The sequence below is a fragment of the Mesoplodon bidens genome (genome assembly GCF_964165515.1).
Source record: "Mesoplodon bidens genome assembly, chromosome: 1".
Classification (NCBI taxonomy): domain Eukaryota; kingdom Metazoa; phylum Chordata; class Mammalia; order Artiodactyla; family Ziphiidae; genus Mesoplodon; species Mesoplodon bidens.
The window spans coordinates 216,572,502-216,590,854 of NC_138176.1; the positions used below are offsets into that span (position 1 = coordinate 216,572,502).

The window sequence follows — 18,353 nt, forward strand, 5'->3', positions numbered from 1 at the left end:
AGAGATCTTGAGCCACAGCCACCCAGCTCAGCTGCTCGTGAATCTCCTCAGAACTGCTTGTTCTTTTAAGCTGCTAAATTGCGGGTGTAATGTGTTACATATAGATAGAGAACTAATATAGTAAAATTTCCAATAGAGCTCTTATTTATTTTGGAGTTAAGTTTTAAAAGTTTTACTAAAATGCCTGTTTTACTCTAACCAACTCCCCAGAGAGAGAGAGAGAGAGAGAGAGAGAAAGAAAGAAAGAAAGAAAGAAAGAAAGAAAGAGAAAAGCAGTTTTAAAGTAATAATAGTTTTCATTATTTTGGGAATACTTGTTTACCTGCTCCTAATACACAAGAAGTTTAGATGTTCTAAGTGTTCATTTGAATTAAATCCTGTCTCCTTTTAAGCTTCTGATTTTGACAAAGACAAATGATTTTTGCCATATGGTAAGATTCTAGAAATAATCAGGCCTCAAAGAGTCTAAGAGACCTCTAAGGTAAGGGATGGGGAAGTAGCTAGATTTTCTCTTGAGGTGTTTTTGCTCATTTAACAGAAATGAACGAAAAGTATACATATTCATATTGTATGTTAAAATATGACAAGTAATTTTAATTTCAAACAGAGATAATTGCAGGAGGAACAATCTTGTTGTGGCCAGGATGAAAGAAAACTCTTTTTATCAGCACTTAAAACTTGCTAATAGTGGGTTTTTAAGAGAGAATATTAATACACTTTTGCCATTTTGTTTGCAGTCCCTGTCCACATAATTTTCCTATATAGAATAATATGTTTCTCCCAGAATCTTTCCATCTTTGTATGCCCAATACCTAGATATTTCAGGTATATAATCAATGTTTACTGAATGAATGAATGAAGTTAGCTTAGAGGAAAACGGAAACACAGTTATACTCTCCTAGAGGATTAAAAAGGTATGAAAAGCTTATGATATGATTAATGTTTTATATTTTTAAAAATGCATATAGTACATATTATGGGTCTGATACTATTCTAAATGCTATACATAAATTAAGACACAGAATCGTCATAACAATCCTATGATTATAGCCCCCATTTTCTAGATGGAAAAACTAAAGCTCAGAGAGAGCTTCTGTAATCTGCCCAAGGTCCTACAGGTAATGAAGAGGTGAAGGCAGGATGTGAATATCCCTCCTAGCTCCAGACTCCACTCTTGACCTGCCAGGGCAGCTCCCTAACTGAGCTCACACGAGCTCACACCGGCCGCGTCTCAAGTCCAGAGAAGGTGCAGGTGGCTGGCGAGAGAACTGTACCTGCTTTGTGGCGTTCGGGGGGGGAATTGTGTTTATTCACGAGTTTCTCTCACTAGACCGCCAATTTAACACTCTGTCAACTGTCCAATTATTCACGTTTGCGTGGAGCTAAGTGGGTTCTTCTCCAGCTGCACACCTTTTTTTCTCAACATAATTAATGAAGCTCATCAAAACCCTAGAAAACAAGCCCAGAGCACCAGCCACTCTCATTGACATGTTAATAGGAGGTCAGGCGCTCCTGACCCACCGCAGGATGTTTATATGGCCCCAAGGCTGCTGCTTGCAAATGTTATATGTTGACAATAGGGTCTGAATGAATAAGGGAAGCCCCGGGTAACAAACGGCTGTGGAAGTATCTGAAGGCCGTGGGCCACTCGGAGCAGGTGAATTCTAATGACAAGGACACAGAGCCTGCTGCGTGTGGCTCTCGGGATGTCGGGAGGGCAATGGGAGGCACCAGTCTATTCTGTCCAGTTGAGGGTCACAGAGCTGTTAAGAGGTGACATAAAGAATCAGCGGCTCTGAAACAGCCAAAACATTTTCATCCTGCTTCACCTCTGGTCCTGCCGATCGCCTTTCTGATCACAGAGCAGACTTTTGCTATTGTTGTTTCAGACCTGCCCTGTCCAACACCTGGCCACTAGCCACGTGTGGCTATTGAACACCCAAAATGTGCCTTGCAAATTGAGTTGTGCTGTAAGTGTAAAAGACACACCCGATTTCAAAGACTTGGTATAAAGAAAACAATGTCAAATATCTCATTAACAATATTTATATTCTTTGACATCATATTTTCATATATTGGGCTAAATAAAAATAGATTAAGGGAATTCCCTGGCGGTCCAGTGGTTAGAGCTCCCCACCTCCACTGTAGGGGGCACGAGTTTGATCCCTGGTTGGGGAACGAAGATCCCATATGCTGTGTGGCACGGACAAAAAATAAAAATAAAAGCCTGGCTTAAATAGTCAATTCATTTGCTTTTTAAAAAATACATATATATATTAAAATTAATTTTATCCGTTTCTTTGGGCCTTTTGTGACGTGGCCAATAGAAATTTTTTAATTCCATGGTTTGTATTTGTGGTTTGTATGATATTTCTATTGGCAGTTCCGCTCTCGAGTTTGTCACAGCTCTGAGAGGCCAAATGATTTTCTCTGGGCTTTTCTACCACAGCAAGGAAAATCTTAGTAAGAAGTGATATTGAAACTAGCATTGTCTGTCATGAAGGCTGCTCTACAGTCAGATGTGAACCACCCTGCATTCCAGGGCCTTTGGTCACCCTTCAACCTTCAACCTAATGGTTTCACATTCCAGGCCCCTCAGGGACAGCACAGCATGGCACCGCGTGGCACACGGTACTTGGATTCTTACTGCACTGACCTGAGAAGCTGACTCTCTGCTCTGCGCTTAGTGGCTTTTAGGGAATGAGCAGGTGTACCAGAGCCCCAACCTGTGGTTGTGCAATTCATGACTAGCACAACAGTGTCCAGTGGAGGGTGCAAGGGGGCTGCAGCTTCACGCCTGGGATGCGTATGGGGCTGCAGCTTCAGTCCATCTTCTCAGAAGGGGTGACCATTTCCCGATTCTCACCCAGGCACTAGAAACACTAGCCGTGGCCTCAGGTGCACTGCTCTCTCCCCCTAGAGATGACCTTTTTCCTTGCACCACTGTCTACCTTCAGCTTGGCACTGCAAGCATTTGTGGCCTAGCAAGCTCATTAATGTCCTTTGTAGGAACTGGCTGGAGCCCAGCGCAGAAAAGAAGCCCAAATAAACTTTCAAATGTGTCGGATGCAAAAGCAATTAGGGAATGCAGGTATGTTGATAAAACGTCTTCTAGGAAATCATAATATTAATAAATGAGAGTTATCAGTTTGGATACTATATGGAGTCAATACTTACTCTTTAGTAAGTGAAAATGTATAGATAAGCTGCATAAGCTCATGGATCATATTAACTAATCATGACAATGTATTAGAAATGTAACTAACTCGTGAAAGGTATTTTGATTCTTTACGCACGGGGTCAGATGCAAACCACTTGGTGTCATAAAAAAGATGAATTCCATAGAAACTTGCTCAGAAACCAAGATATAATAGAACACCTTTGTATCCGAAAAACAGCATTTTGTTTTTCAAAGAAAAGTCCAGAGTTGCTATGAGTAGTTAATGAATGATGATGTACTATGTTTGAAAGCTTGGAATCCTGCTCCTCTCATATTCTCGCACGATGGCTCTCTTTAGACAGGACTTTCGAGTACTAGGTAAGATGTGACCAAGTCAATCCTTATGATAGAAATACTAAGCAAAAGGAACATATAATAGTCTATTACTACTCTAATGAAAACAACTATTTTCATAATAATATGAATTTATTGAAAACTAAACCCTTGTAAAAACAAAAAGCCCAACTACAAAACACAGGAGAAGCTATTTGTGGCTCAATTTAACACAAACTTTTAAAAAAGTGCTATGTGCTTGCTTCACCCTATTGCAGAGCGTGGAACCTGTACCTTAGCAAATGAGAGATACAAATCAGCAGAATAAGATAAATAATAACAACTGTTTGAGTTGCTTTTAAATACAAATAAGTTTTGATATTTAGGTGTATATATGACATGCTTATCATCTTTCAGAAACTATTATACTACCCTAATATTTAACCTTATGGTCATAAATATTTGATTCATTTCCCTTTCATCTCATATATTCAATCACCAAGTTCTGTTATTCCTTTCCTCTAAATGCTGCTGTGTCTGTTTTTCCTTAAAATTTAAATGCTACATCCAGATCGAGATTCTTACTGTCTCCTACTTCAAATAGTAGAAGGTCCGCTAGCTGTTCTCCCACGCCTTTCGCTTCACTATTCTCCAAGGGTAACCTTCCCTCCAGACTGGCCAGAATCTGTATCATCTCTTTTTTTTTTTTTTGCGGTACACGGGCCTCTCACTGCTGTGGCCTCTCCCGTTGTGGAGCACAGGCTCCAGACGCGCAGGCTCAGCGGCCATGGCTCACGGGCCCAGCCGCTCCGCGGCATGTGGGATCTTCCCGGACCGAGGCACGAACCCGTGTCCCCTGCATCGGCAGGCGGACTCTCAACCACTGCGCCACCAGGGAAGCCCTGTATCAACTCTTAAGGAACAACCCCTTGCCTGCACCAGAATGTCTTTCCACCACCTTCAACGCATCCAACTCCTACCTATCCTTGGTCTGCCTCAAGGCTTACCTCCCCCTTGGAGGCTTCTCCTTTCCACTCTTGGCAGTCCTGACCGTCGCCTCTCTCTGCCCATGAGCCTTAATGTAGAATTTAGTAAGACAGCACTTAACCACTTGTTGCCTTGTATTTACTTGTTCATAAGCCTCCTCATCTCCCCAACCAGACTGCCAGACACTGTAGATGATATTATTTTGATATATCTTCTTAGTCTATATTTAGAATTCTAAGAATTTTAGGAGTGAATACACTTGAGGAGGGTTTGCCTGGTCAGGTTTCACAATTTTATATACTTGTGATAGACCCTTAGGCTAGTAGGCTCCTGTCAGGGTAAAAATAAAGCCAGATCTACTCTCTTACGGGTGAATGCACTGGATACCCAGTGGGAGCACTGGGCCGGGGCTTAGGGTTCAGTGAACGACTTTGCAAGGAAGGGAATCTAAGACTCAGGAAGTAGAATTAAACATAGCATGTGGCCAAGGCAACACCTCCGCAAAGCCCAGGAACATCTGGGAAAGGTGCTTGGATGCCATTCTTGATGTAACCGCGTCAGGAAACAGAACCCCAAGTTGTGACCCTCCTGATGTGCCTGCCAGCAGTCTTGCCCTGAGGAAGATGTCCTAAAAGAGGTCCTCAGTAAGCCCTGTGCTTCCTTTAATGTGTGCACTTTCCATGCCATGGCACTCTCTACAGATCCCGAGAAAGCAGCTGGGCACACACAAGGCTGGGCCCTCAGCAGGTCCTGAAACAGAGGACTGAATGGCCAACCCGCTCTCTGGGAGACAAAGGGAAATTCCACCCTTCACCACGGTGGTGGGGGGCATAGAGGATGACCTGCTTTGTCCTATTGAGAGAATCAAGAGGAGTAATTCTATGATTTACAAAACATAGCCAGGATCCACAGGATTTGATCTCTTAAAAAAATCACTCTATCCTAAAAAAGAAAAAGAAATCCAGGAAGCGCAGAGTACCCTAACTTTTCCATCTTACTCCAAACGATACAAGTCGGAGACCTTGCAGAATTTATAGTTTCACGGACAATAATTTAAGCATATGCAAATACTGAGCAATGAAATAAACATAGGTTGTTTTAACTGTAGTTCCAGTTACCTTATGTACTATTTCTCCAGTAGAAAATGGTGGTGGATTGCTTATTAACATCCACCTTCCCAAGCCTCATCACAGACCTACTGATTGTGCACCTTTGGCAGTGGAATCTGATCCCCTGTCTCTTGAACGATTTCCCCAGGTGATTCTTAGGCCCACAAAAGTTTCAGAACCACTGTCTGACGGGTTGTAAGCTCCCTCAGTAAATAAGAATATTCTCATCCCACAAAACCTTTAAAGACTACTCTCGGGCCTCCCTGGTGGCGCAGTGGTTGAGAGTCCGCCTGCCGATGCAGGGGATACGGGTTCGTGCCCCGGTCTGGGAGGATCCCATATGCCGCGGAGCGGCTGGGCCCGTGAGCCATGGCCGCTGGGCCTGCGCGTCCGGAGCCTGTGCTCCGCAACGGGAGAGGCCACAACAGTGAGAGGCCCGCATACCGCAAAAAGAAAAAAAAAAAAAAAAAGACTATTCTCATAGGGGGCTAATTAAAACCTTTCTTCCACAGTACTATTATAAAATGAATTCCTTTCCTAAAACTTTTCTTTTTCTGCTGTTTACTCTTAGCCTCATATTTCTAAGACTCCGACAGAATATCAATCAGAATTTTCAAAATATGCCAGTATGTGGATGCAAATGACCTATTATACCCATGAATTGGAACATTTCATTTATTATCTGGAATCTGGTAGTGCTTCTGCCCACGGGTTTCCCCTCAGCTGGGAGGCCCTGGATTAAGTCAGTGATGAGGGTTCTGTCAATATTTTACCTTGCATCTGAGTTGCCAGATGCTATTGGCTTAGTCAGGGTCATGGAACTTAAATTGTTTCTATAGTCCTTGAAGTAAGTCAATATTTTCAAGATTCTAAAAACTACTCAATGGTTATAACCACCAGATCTTACTCTAAAATAGCATGATGGTCATGTTGACACTGCTGTCTTTCTGAACACATGTATTTGACATGTAAATTTTATGTCAAGAGAGCACTTTAGCATTCATGAAATCAGCTCTATTAAAGCCCAAAATGTTAGAAGCAATAATGTGAAATACGCTGTAACATATAAATTTCAATATCAGACAGTATTTGATATTCAGATAGAAAGGTGTTGAAAGTCGCCAAGGAAGCCTCTGGTAGACTGAACATCCACATTTGTCTTGGATTTTCCTACTCCCTGGTATAGTGACAATAAAGGAATAAAAATGACATAAGCATCCAAAAACAAAGAGGGTGGGAGATGGAAATAGCCATCCAGGGTGTCAACAAAATTCTGGAAGATGAAAATCAGATGGCTGAGTGGTGAGCGACTGAGCTGTTTAGGGAAAGCTAAATCTAATCCGGCAGCGGGGAAGCCAGAAATAAAGCAAGAGGGGTCAAGTTAAAGGATGCTGTAAAATCTCAGGAGTCAGAAGCACCTCTGAATGCCAGGGTGGGAGGTGTGGGGTGCACACAAAAGGAAAATTGGCTAAAGTTCTGTTTAATGAAGAGGTGGACCAGACACACAACCCCAGACTGGAAGAAGGAGTGGGGAGAAGTGAAGCCACAAAACTCTGGAATCCTGCATCCCAGCCCTGGCTGAGGGTGGGCTGAGGAGCCATACAAAACAGGGAAATTAAGTGAAAGTCTACAAAGTATTTACTGAGATACCTCTCTCACCATCACCACCACCTGCCGATTCCCTTCCTCTGCTCAGCTCCTGAAAGCCGGCCTCTAGATTTACAACTCTCTGTGACGAAGTTGAGGGAGTCTTTTCTGACTGGCCCTGGGGGGAAAAATCTGTAGACACTGGCCCAGTGAAGTGGCTGGGTTCTAGCTCAATCCCCCTACAGTGAAGCCCAACATTTGACAAGTCCTGTCTAAGCGCACAGAGCAACTAGTTAGCTTTATCGTGCCTCACCCTTTAAATAAACAAACATGTGAGAAAAGCTTTCAATGTGAAAGAAAGAAAAATAAAATGAGCATATGGAAAATGGTGCTTAGGAGAAACAGAGACAAAGCAGGGAGTACAAGAAAACTTAATTTTAAAATGATAATTAATAGCTTTAGATCGAAAAAGGGTAAATCAGAGAACAAGGAAGAACTTATGGAAATTAAAAATGTGATAAATAAAATAAAATGTTTAATTTTAGAGTTGGAGCATAAAGTTAAGAAAATCTCACAGGGGCCTCCCTGGTGGCGCAGTGGTTGAGAGTCCGCCTGCCGATGCAGGGGATACGGGTTCGTGCCCCGGTCTGGGAGGATCCCATATGCCGCGGAGCGGCTGGGCCCGTGAGCCATGGCCGCTGGGCCTGCGCATCCGGAGCCTGTGCTCCGCAACGGGAGAGGCCACAACAGTGAGAGGCCCGCGTACCGCAAAAAGAAAAAAAAAAAAAAAAAAAAAAGAAAATCTCACAGAATGTAGAACAAAAGGACAAAGATATGGAAAATTGAAAAGATATGAAAATTAGAGAACAATCCAGGAGGTCTGATACATGATGAATAAAAGTTCCAGAAAGTTAAAAAAAAAAGAAAAGGGAAGGGAGAAATGATCAAAGAAATAATACAAGAACATATCTTAAGGACACAGTTCCAAATTTAAAAAAAAAAAAAAAAAGGTCACAGTACCAGACATAGTGAATGAAAAAGGGCTATATTAAAGCATATCATCAAGAAATTTCAGGGATAAAAGAAGATGTGAAAAGCTCTCAGAGTGAAAAAACAGGTTACACACATAGAGTGTGTATCCAAATGTCACTGGACTTCTCAGCAGTATGAAAGCCACAGGATGGTGAAGAAATGCCTTTACAATTTGGATGGAATATGTTTCCTTGACTATAATTCTACATCTGGCAAACTATGAGTCAAATGTTAGGATAAAGACATTTTCAAAAATCATCTTCAAAAAAAGTCTCCTGTGCACCATTTCTTAAGAAGCTCTGAGCATGTGCTCCGCCAATTTAAGGGACTAAGCCGAGAAAGACGAGAAGGAGGGATCAAGAAAAACAGATAATGCAACACAGAAGGGGGTGAAATATTCCAAGAATGATGGTGAAAGGCAGTTGTATGACTTCAGTTAAGCGGCAGACCAAGAAAATGTAGGACAGAAGAATATTGGCACAAGAGCATATAAGCCTTCAGGAGAGACACCGAAGGAAAGAAAGAAAGAGAGGGAGAGGGAGAGAGAGGGAGAGAAGGAGAAAGAGAGAGAGGGAAGTAGGAGGTGGGAGGAGAGGGAGGGAAGGAGAGAAAGAGGGAGAGAGAGAAAAAAAGAAAATAATAAAAAACAGAATATTTGACATACTTGATCATAATGAAAGTTGTACACAGTCAGAAGGGTTGAGGATAGACTGAAAGTAGGTGCAGAGATAACATCAATTTTAAAAAGAGGCAGTCAGGGCTTCCCTGGTGGCGCAGTGGTTGAGAGTCCGCCTGCCGATGCAGGGGACGCGGGTTCGTGCCCCGGTCCGGGAAGATCCCACATGCCGGGGAGCGGCTGGGCCTGTGAGCCATGGCCGCTGAGCCTGTGCGTCCAGAGCCTGTGCTCCGCAACGGGAGAGGCCACAACTGTGAGAGGCCTGCATACCACCAAAAAAAAAAAGAAAAAAAAAAAAGAGGCAGTTATAAATTCCAGAGAAAACAGAAGGTTATACAAGAAAGGAAATATAACCATAGTATACTACATAGCTAAACTGTGAGGCACTATGCAAAAGTCAGCCATGTAAATATGCAATACTTTCAAAATCATAATTTGTGATATACTGAGTTCTACTGAGAGTATGCGAAGAGAAAAAGAGAGGCGGTGTGTGGAGGGGGTTGTTTGTGAGGAGGCAGTGTAAGTGAGTTAAATCCTCATCTTTTATAGAATCGAACAATTGAAATATTGAGGAACAGCAGTTTATGGAGATAAATGAGAGAAAACAACTTCATGAATTGAAGCAACTGTCTTTGGGAAGCAGAAATTAGAATGGAGGGGAGGAAGCAGGGGGCTGCTCTTTCTCATGATAAGCCTTATAGTACTATTTGATTTTCTGAACTAGGTCGTGTATTATCTGGATAAAATAAACAATACATAATTTACAAAAACTAAACAAAGAGGCACCAAGTTTTTTGTGTTTTTTTTTTTTTTTTTGCGGTACGCGGGCCTCTCACTGTTGTGGCCTCTCCCATTGCGGAGCGCAGGCTCTGGACGCGCAGGCTCAACAGCCATGGCTCACAGGCCCAGCTGCTCCGCGGCATGTGGGATCTTCCTGGACCGGGGCATGAACCTGTGTCCCCTGCATCCGCAGGTGGACTCTCAACCACTGCACCACCAGGGAAGCCCACCAAGGTTTTAAGGTTAAGAAAAATGTATCTTCAAAGAGATTTCCATGATGCCTGTGAATACTGGAGCTCTCATCCTTCTGTGGTGATTTTTATGGCTCCAAAGCTTATAATAATATACCTCACAGGAGACCCAACAGACTTTGGTAAAATAAAATTGAAAGGGGAAAACATTCTGTAAAATATAAGCATATATGGACTCATTATGATAGACCCAGCCACACACAGAAAACACACATATGAAGAATAAAGTAGCAAAGTGTCTATGATTTATCTAGTCCTATGATTGCAACTAGTAAAAATTAACGTCACATTTTGGAAATCATTCACTTTCCATTCTTCCCCGCAGGAATTATTCTTGGGGTCTGGGTATCCCTGTACCCTTCCTTGACCAGAAAGTAGTTATTTGCTTTTGCTTTACTTCTTTCATAGTTGCTCCATTGTTTTTTCGCTTGTCGGACACAGAGACAGAGTTTGCCATCCCAGCAATCTCATTGTTGTTCCACTGGTTCAAGATAACCACCTCCTATCAAAGGATTCTTTTTAGACTTGCCTTTCCAGTTTTTCTATTTGATCTCAATGGCAGCTCTGTGTTATCTGTGCTAACACTCTCCCCATTGGAGCTGATAATCAACTGTAAACATATTTTTGGTCCAAACTTTGATCATTGCCATCAAATGACTTATGAAACTTCCTTATGTTTAAGACACAGCATTCTGTACTATACAAAAATTAGTAAAAACAGAGAGAGAGAGAGAGAGAGAGAGACATCCTGTCCTTGAGAAACAAGATCAGGAAAACAGACACAACCAAAGTAAGTTCTGGTTATTTCATCACAGAAACACATATTTTAAAAATTAGAGAGCAATCCAGAAGGTCCAATACATGATGAAGAGAAGTTCCAGAAAGTGGAAAAGGAGAAAACGGAAGGGAGAAATGATCAAAGAAATAATAACAAGAACATATCTCAGAGAAGAGTTGAAAGCTTATAATGGTGGAAATTTTATTAATATTTTCATTGTCACTATTTTAGCTGATTTTCATACAAATTAAGAGAAGATCGTAAGGAATGACAGGGGATGTGGAGAGAGAAAGGAAAAGAGAGTGAAGTGTGGGGAGAAGGGGTTTGAACTACCTCCTAGAGGAGGGATTCACAACTCATATATGTAAATGAATAGAAAGTAATGGTATCACCTCAATCCTACTGGCAAATTGGATAACTAAGGATTTTTTGAAAAAAAATCAGTAGAATGTAAACATTTAAAAAATAGGGTATTTTCCTTCCTTAAAAACATATTTTTCCTAGTGGTAGAACTAAACATACATGTATGATGGAACATTAAAAAAACTAAGTAAAGTATAAAGAGGATTTCTCAAAAAGATACATGTACCACAATGTTCACTGCACACTATTTACAATAGCCAGGACATGGAAGCAACCTAAATGTCCATTAACAGATGAATGGATAAAGAAGATGTGGCACATATATACAGTGGAATACTACTCAGCCATAAAAAAGGAATGAAACTGAGTTATTTGTAATGAGGTGGATGGACCTAGAGTCTGTCATACAGAGTGAAGTGAGTCAGAAAGAGAAAAACAAATAGCGTATGCTAAAGCATATATATAGAATCTAAAAAAACGGCACTGATGAACCTAGTGGCAGGACAGGAATAAAGACGAAGACATAGAGAACAGACTTGAGGACACAGAGCGGGGAAAGGGAAGCTGGGATGAAGTGAGAGAGTAGCACTGACATATCTACACGACCAAATGTAAAACGGATGGCCAGTGGGAAGCAGCCACATAGCACAGGGAGATCAGCTGGGCGTTTTGTGACCACCTGGAGGGGTGGGAGGGGGAGGGTGGGAGGGAGGCTCAAGAGGGAGGGGATATGGGGATATGTGTATACATATAGCTGATTCACTTTGTTGTACAGAAGAAACTAACACAACATTGTAAGTTAATTATACTCCAATAAAGATGAAAAGAAAAACACAATAAATAATACTCAAATAAATGAAAGAAAAGTATAAAGAGGAAAATGATAATTGCTCATAATTTTACCAACCAGAAATACCATTCTTAATATATTAGTTATTCAGTATTTTTCTATACCTATTAAAAAACAATTTGGATTGTGACATACAAGCTGTTATTTGATCTGCTCATTTCACTCATACTTTGAGCATTTCCATGTGATTAATCATTCATTAATAGCATGATTTTCATGTACATTATTCATTTTTCCAAAATGCTTATTTTGGTCCTAATTTTCACAATCATAAGTAAAACCATGAGCATAACCTTTGTACATAAATCTTTGTTCAATTCTCTAATTATAAGAAATAATATGTAAATTCTGAGAAGTGGAACTACCAGATAAAACATATTCAAAATTTTGAAATAAGTTGTGTTTTTTTTTCTCTATTTTTGGCTCCCTCTTCCTCAAAGCCTCCAGGAACAAAGTGAATTTCTATTTGTTCCTGAGAGAAATGGTGTTTGCTGCAAATGTCCCAAATAAGTAAACGTCTGTATAAGAAAATTATCTTGAAATAAATGTTCTAGTGTTATTGGCTTCAGTGCTTGAGTTACTCATTAAAACTGAGCGTTCATCATGGTCCTTGTGGCCAAGAAAGAGTAAAGTGAATTTTCACTAGCAACAGCAGAAAACAAATTTGAACTATACCTATGTATAATTATACTTTATATCTTGCCTGTAATTCATGCTTGTATTTGTGCAATGTACTCGCGTAGAGTGTAATTAACTATTCCAAGGGCTGTGTCAATACTTCTCCACAATCAGATAAAAGCATGAAATAAATGGTATGTTTGCAGAAAGACAGTCACATGTTGATATATGTATGTCGAAGCTTGTTTCAAACAGTGGTGAGTTAATATTTCATTAAATAGCATGCTTTGCTTGATGGTTCTTTATGAGGTTAAGAAATGATTATTCTAATAAGGAAGGTTCTGTGCATCCTGAAAGCCCCTCGTGAGATGGAAGGAGGAGAGGAGGAGCTCGCAGATTTAATCTAGAAAAAACCATCACTTTCGTTTCTTCATCACTTGACTGAGCCCTTTCTCAACATGACCTCTGCAGCTCAAGGCTTTGGTTACTCATAGCCAGGCAAGCATAAGGACCTGAAATAAGCACCTTTAAAATTCATGTTCCAGCAAAGACAGGAGCTTCATCCCAAGCTGGCAAATTTCAAAAGACGTTTAAGTGAGGGTGGGGAGTGAGGCTGGCTTACGTTGCACCCACGTCTGCAGAGTTGAAATCACTGGTCTGGTCTGGAGGAAGGACTCTAGCGTAGCTGGTGTGAAAAACAGCGGATGTAGAAGCACAAGATGCCTTAAGATTAAGAGCAGACCGTTCTGACAGCCTGCCATCTCATAAACCTCTGGGCTACAACAAACATCCTTGTGTATTGCCTATATTTTTGCCTGCTTCAGAACTTAATATTGAAATGTATAAAATGCTGCCTTTTTCCAATGGTATATAGAGTTTTAATGAAACCAAGATAAGACATAAAAGTTCCCATTTCAATGATGTTTTTCTACCAGCGACTGACTGCCGTTGATGTCAACCAAGCTATAGTTTTATTTCTCCAGGCAGAATTTCTCTAGAGCCGGTCAGCATGTGCAGACAAGAAACCACTACGAGGTTTTGGGGTTGGAAGGGCTGTGAAGGACAAGCATCAAGCCACAGAGCTCAGGCCTCTGCAGGCCAGCACCACCTCCAGCCTTGCAGCCTCCATCAGGCTTGGGGAGGTGGGGTGGGGGGCTGGGGGAGGGCGCACACATGGAGATGCACATGCAAACAGTGCCTGGTGATGCAAGATCTGCCTGCCTTTCTTCCCAGCGCTTCCAACGCATCCCACTGTGGATGCCTATCCAAGCACTAGTCTGGACCTGTTTGCACGAGGGCCCCTAAAGCAAAGACTTTCCTGCAAAGTCTCCAACTGCAATGCAAATGTGGGCATCGGGGCGGACTGAAGCGCAGAATTGTGCCTACACAACTGACAGCAGTTGGCAGTGAAATGATGGCTCATGAATTCACCCATGTCGGGGTAAGATCAGTAGAGCCGCGGATTTCCCTTCGCGCCCTGCCAGGCAGATGATGTGTTAAATTAAAGGAGGGTTGGCTGCTTGCTACACTGGTCAGGGCGAGGGGAGCCCATGCTGGTCAATGCGAGTCCACTCCCCAATGGTTGCCACTTATTTTTACCATGGATCCCTGAGAGCCCTACACCCCGATACCAGGATGTCATGAAGAAAGACAGTGGGAAAGAGGAGACTTTAACAGAGCACTATGAGACGGTCATCATCAAATTCTCCCGAATCAGAGCTGAACGAATTGGAGAGGTTTTACTAAACTCTCAAGTCACGAGGCTGAAACAGCTTCTAACGGTGCTCGTACATCAACAAATGTTAAAACGTTACACGGTCCTACCAAAATCTATCCTCCACTTCCCTTTGCAAACACAGAAAACTCTCCCACCTTTGAACATCAAGAATCCAAATTTCCATGACTCATAACTCAGTGAGACAGGCCAAGGTTGTTCAGAACCTTCTCAGACGGTTGTAGAGATCCCTAAACGCTCTGGCCTTCCCGCCATCCCCAGTCCTGGACCGCATGACCCGGGAGAGAAGCTACAGGAGGAGAACCACGTTCTGTCATGGGACCTCGACAGCCTGCTTCCTTCCTAGTGAGCATGTTAGGCCATTTTCGCTTTCTTATCTGCTGTCCAGAATAAAAGAAGTTCGATTCCCAGGCATTCAAATACAGGAAAGTATACTGCGCCGCCTTTCCCCATCTCTTAGGAAAAAGAGGAAAAAAACCTCCAACAAACGTATAAACTACATGAGGATATGTAAGAAGGATTTCCACAGGTGATTAACCCCCTGCCACTGAAGCACGGGGAGCACCGCACGTTGACGGTCTGCAACGCACGCCGAGAGCACCTCCAAGCGCGTCCCACTTTCACACTTACCTGACCATGGGATGGAAGCGCCGGGTAAGCCATGGGCTGATTCATCACTCCCTTCTGCTTGATGAGAAGCATGCGTTTCTGGTCCTCACTCAGGTGTGCCCTGGGGGCCTGGAGCTGCGGCTGTGGCTGCGGGGGTTGCTGCTGGATGTAGGGCATCAGGGGGGTTTTGCCGGGGTTGGCCATCGGGGGCGTCATCCTCTGACTCAAGTCTGCATTAAAATGGGTCAGAGGCTTAGTGTTGCCGTAAGTAAGAATACTGTGCTGTTTGTTTGAGGAGTTTGTACCCAGGTTATTTGGCTGCTGATTGATCATATTCATGTGATTCTGAGGGAGGTAGTTATTCATTGTCGTCTTCTGCAGGTTGTTGGCCATGGGAGGCACTATAGGATTTTGGTTGTTAAAGGCTTGGGGGTACATCATTGGGCTATTTGGTTTTTCCGCAGTGAAAGCTGCTCCGTAGGGACTGGATGGAGGCCCTAAAGGAGACCAACTTGCAGTCTGATTCGAGTGCTGCTGCTGCTTCTGCTGCAGGAGTTTGGCCCTTTGCTGTTGCTGGGCCGCCATCTGCTTGAGCTGCTCGGCCGGAGACAGCTCAGAGCCGGGCACAGCACCAGGCCCCGACCCTGCACCAGCCACTGGCACGGCGGCCGGATTAAGGAGATAACCATTTCCAGGCCGAGGTGGAGCCTGGCCTGGAGCGTGGGCTTGGTTCACAGTTTGAGGGGACTGCACAGCACAGTTTGCTGGGGAGCTGGCAGGGTTGGGGGCCGCGGGAGTGCTGGCCACGGAAGGTACACTGGTGGCCGTGGAGACAGTAGAAAAGGGAGGACCAGAAGAAGAAGGCCGGGCCTGGGGAGAGCCCAGGGAGACGTGTGCAAAAGGAGAGTGGGACGGGTCACTCTTGGCGCTGGAGCTCTCCTGGGAGACGGGGGTCTCCGTGGCCGGCTGCGAGAACTCTGGTTCCTTCTTCTCTTCGAAGTCTTCGTTGAACAGGTCCTGTATGTCATCTTCAGGAACTGTGTTGGCCAGTTCATCGATTAATTCTTGCCACTCCTGATCATTCAGGTTAATGTCTGAGAACAGCTTGTTCTGATTCGAAAGAGACGTTTCTGATGTGTCTATGCAAGTAGGGTCATCTAGAGGTTCTTGTTTGAGGTCCTTGCTCTGCAAGATGGTGAAGCTGTCCTCCAGGTCACTGCAACCATTCACAGGAATTTTAAGTTCTGGGAGTCTCCCATTCTTACTCAGATCTTCCAGAAGCCCAGGAGTGTGAGTCCCACTATTCTGCAAGGGCAAAGAAGGCTTCAGGTCAAGTTGGTGAAGAGGAGAAGCTGAAGGCAGTGGCATGTTGTGGGGCAAATTGTTGATGGCTTCCATCCCTGTAGGAATGTCCTTTCGTATTCGCTTGCTAGTTGGAGAAAAACTCCCATCACAAGCACCATTCTGCTGGTCTCCATTAAGTGGTGATCGGGCTCCTTCCAACTTCCTTTTCACAGTCTCTTGGAGCTGGAAAAGAAACAGGAAAGAGAATAACTAAATCTCCAAGTCCTGGTTTACTTACTCATTAAGCATGGCGGTATGCATCGCGACGAACTCATTTTTAAATGGTTTAGAACACATCAGAAAGATGTTATACTTCTAATTTCAAAATTGGCCAGGCTTCAATTCAAATTCTATGGGAAAAGGTTTTGCCCAAAAGCAGAGCTCATACGGCTAAGAGATAGAAAGCAAACTAAAGACTAGAGGGTGGAACAAAAGAAAAGAAAGAGTTAAGGCAATAATTCTCCTATTGGGAAGCATCGTCTTATTATTATTTTTCAAATGAATGCTACATGTGAGACTTGGCCCAAAATGTGTCATGCTCTAGAAAGGTGCTAAAACCTATCTTAAGTTCTTGTCACATCTGACTTGAGAACGTTAAGGAATTAAATCAACAATACTTTAAAGAACACTGAAAATCTTCCAAGATTACGGAATTTCACACATTCACTGAATAACACAGAAATGAAGATTAATGGTTAACGTAACCAGAAACTTCGTTTTGGTTCTTATTTTACTTGACCTCCCAGCACTTCGTGACATAGTAGCCTGCCCTGTTCTAAAAGTATGCTTCCATGGGTTTTCATGATACCACACTTTTCTGGATTTCCTCCATTCTCTCCATCTGTGCTTTCTCAGTCTCTTATGTATTCTTCTTTCGCTCTCCTAAGTGCTGGGATTCTTCATTGTTTGGTCTTAAGCTTCCTTCTGCTTCCAAGGCACAGTACATGTTGTTTTCTTTTCTTGGCACATACTTCTCCCCCATGCCCTGGTAATAGCTACTCATCTTCCAGGTTGTAGCTTAGACTTCACTTCCTCTAGGAAACCTTCTCTCACATCCCTTCACCCCAACTACAATAGGTACCTCCTTTGACCCACCTGCACTGGGTTGGAAATCCTGGAATACGTTTTCCAAGCAACCTCTACTTCCCCATCATAGCTTCTACCATACTTTGGGGCAATTGCTTAAGTGTCTGTTTAGTGAGCTCCAAGAAGAAGGGCTACGGCTGACTTGCTTACTGTGTATCTGTGGGGCTGCAGGTAGGGCTCAGTTCACGTTCATAGCAGTGGTTAATAGTGGCAAAAATGAATGATTCTATTGTTTCATTCACAGGGGCTGAGGGAGGTGAGCTTGGATCAGAGCAGGAGGCAACTCCACTGACATTAAAGAATGCTTGACTTTGAGCTTCTACATTCCTGGTAATGGAATCTCTCACCCTGGAGAGTATTGTGTCCATTTAACTGGACTCCTTTGAAAAGCCCGGGGGAAACGCTTGGTGGATGATGACAAAGGGAAGGCAAACTGGGTTAGACAGAGGTTTCAGTAACTTTGCAGAGCTGAAGGCACAAGGCAGGGTGACCTGGGGAAGGAGGGAAGAGGCATAAGAGCCCCACTTGGGCACTCTCCTATCCTTGCCAGAGGGGCTGCGTATCACAGGAGCAAGGGGGGAGAGGGGCAGGCTCCCCTCTGACGCCCCACTCACACATGGACCTGGGAAGGCTCCCCGGGCGCCACCTGTAGAATAAAACCCTTCCGGAGACAATCTGGGGGATTCTAAGAAGTGCTACTTTATTGCCTTTCTCTCATAAGTAGAGAATTCCATTTTAAAAGGAAACAAAAGAGGTTCTTAAGTAAAAATCCAGTCTAACCCTTGCTCCTAAACTTTCTATTTTTAATCACCAAACATTCTGTAGTTGCTTGGCAGGTGTCCTGAATTTCTGAAAACAAGGCCCCACCTGGGACACACTGGGATTTGACTTCAAACAAGATCTGGCTCAATCCATCATCTTAAGTAGAACGTGCTAGAAAATTACGTTATTTATTGAACAAACCAGGAAACCGTGGTTCTGATCGTAGATATGGCAGATACTTGAATGTAGCTCCAACACAGTGGCAAGTTCAGATATGACAGCTTCAGGGTCTA

The 18,353-nt window shown here is 43.1% G+C and overlaps 1 protein-coding gene across 2 annotated transcripts in view; it reads right to left on the reverse strand.

Moving 5' to 3' along the window:
- Nucleotides 1-18,353, reverse strand: part of MAML3 (mastermind like transcriptional coactivator 3) — a 440,419-nt gene that overhangs the window by 172,660 nt on the left and 249,406 nt on the right. For both annotated transcript variants that reach the window (XM_081238436.1, XM_081238435.1), the window contains exon 2: nt 14,890-16,395. In XM_081238436.1, coding sequence (XP_081094562.1) covers nt 14,890-16,395 — 1,506 coding nt within the window. The remainder of the gene's footprint in view (nt 1-14,889; nt 16,396-18,353) is intronic.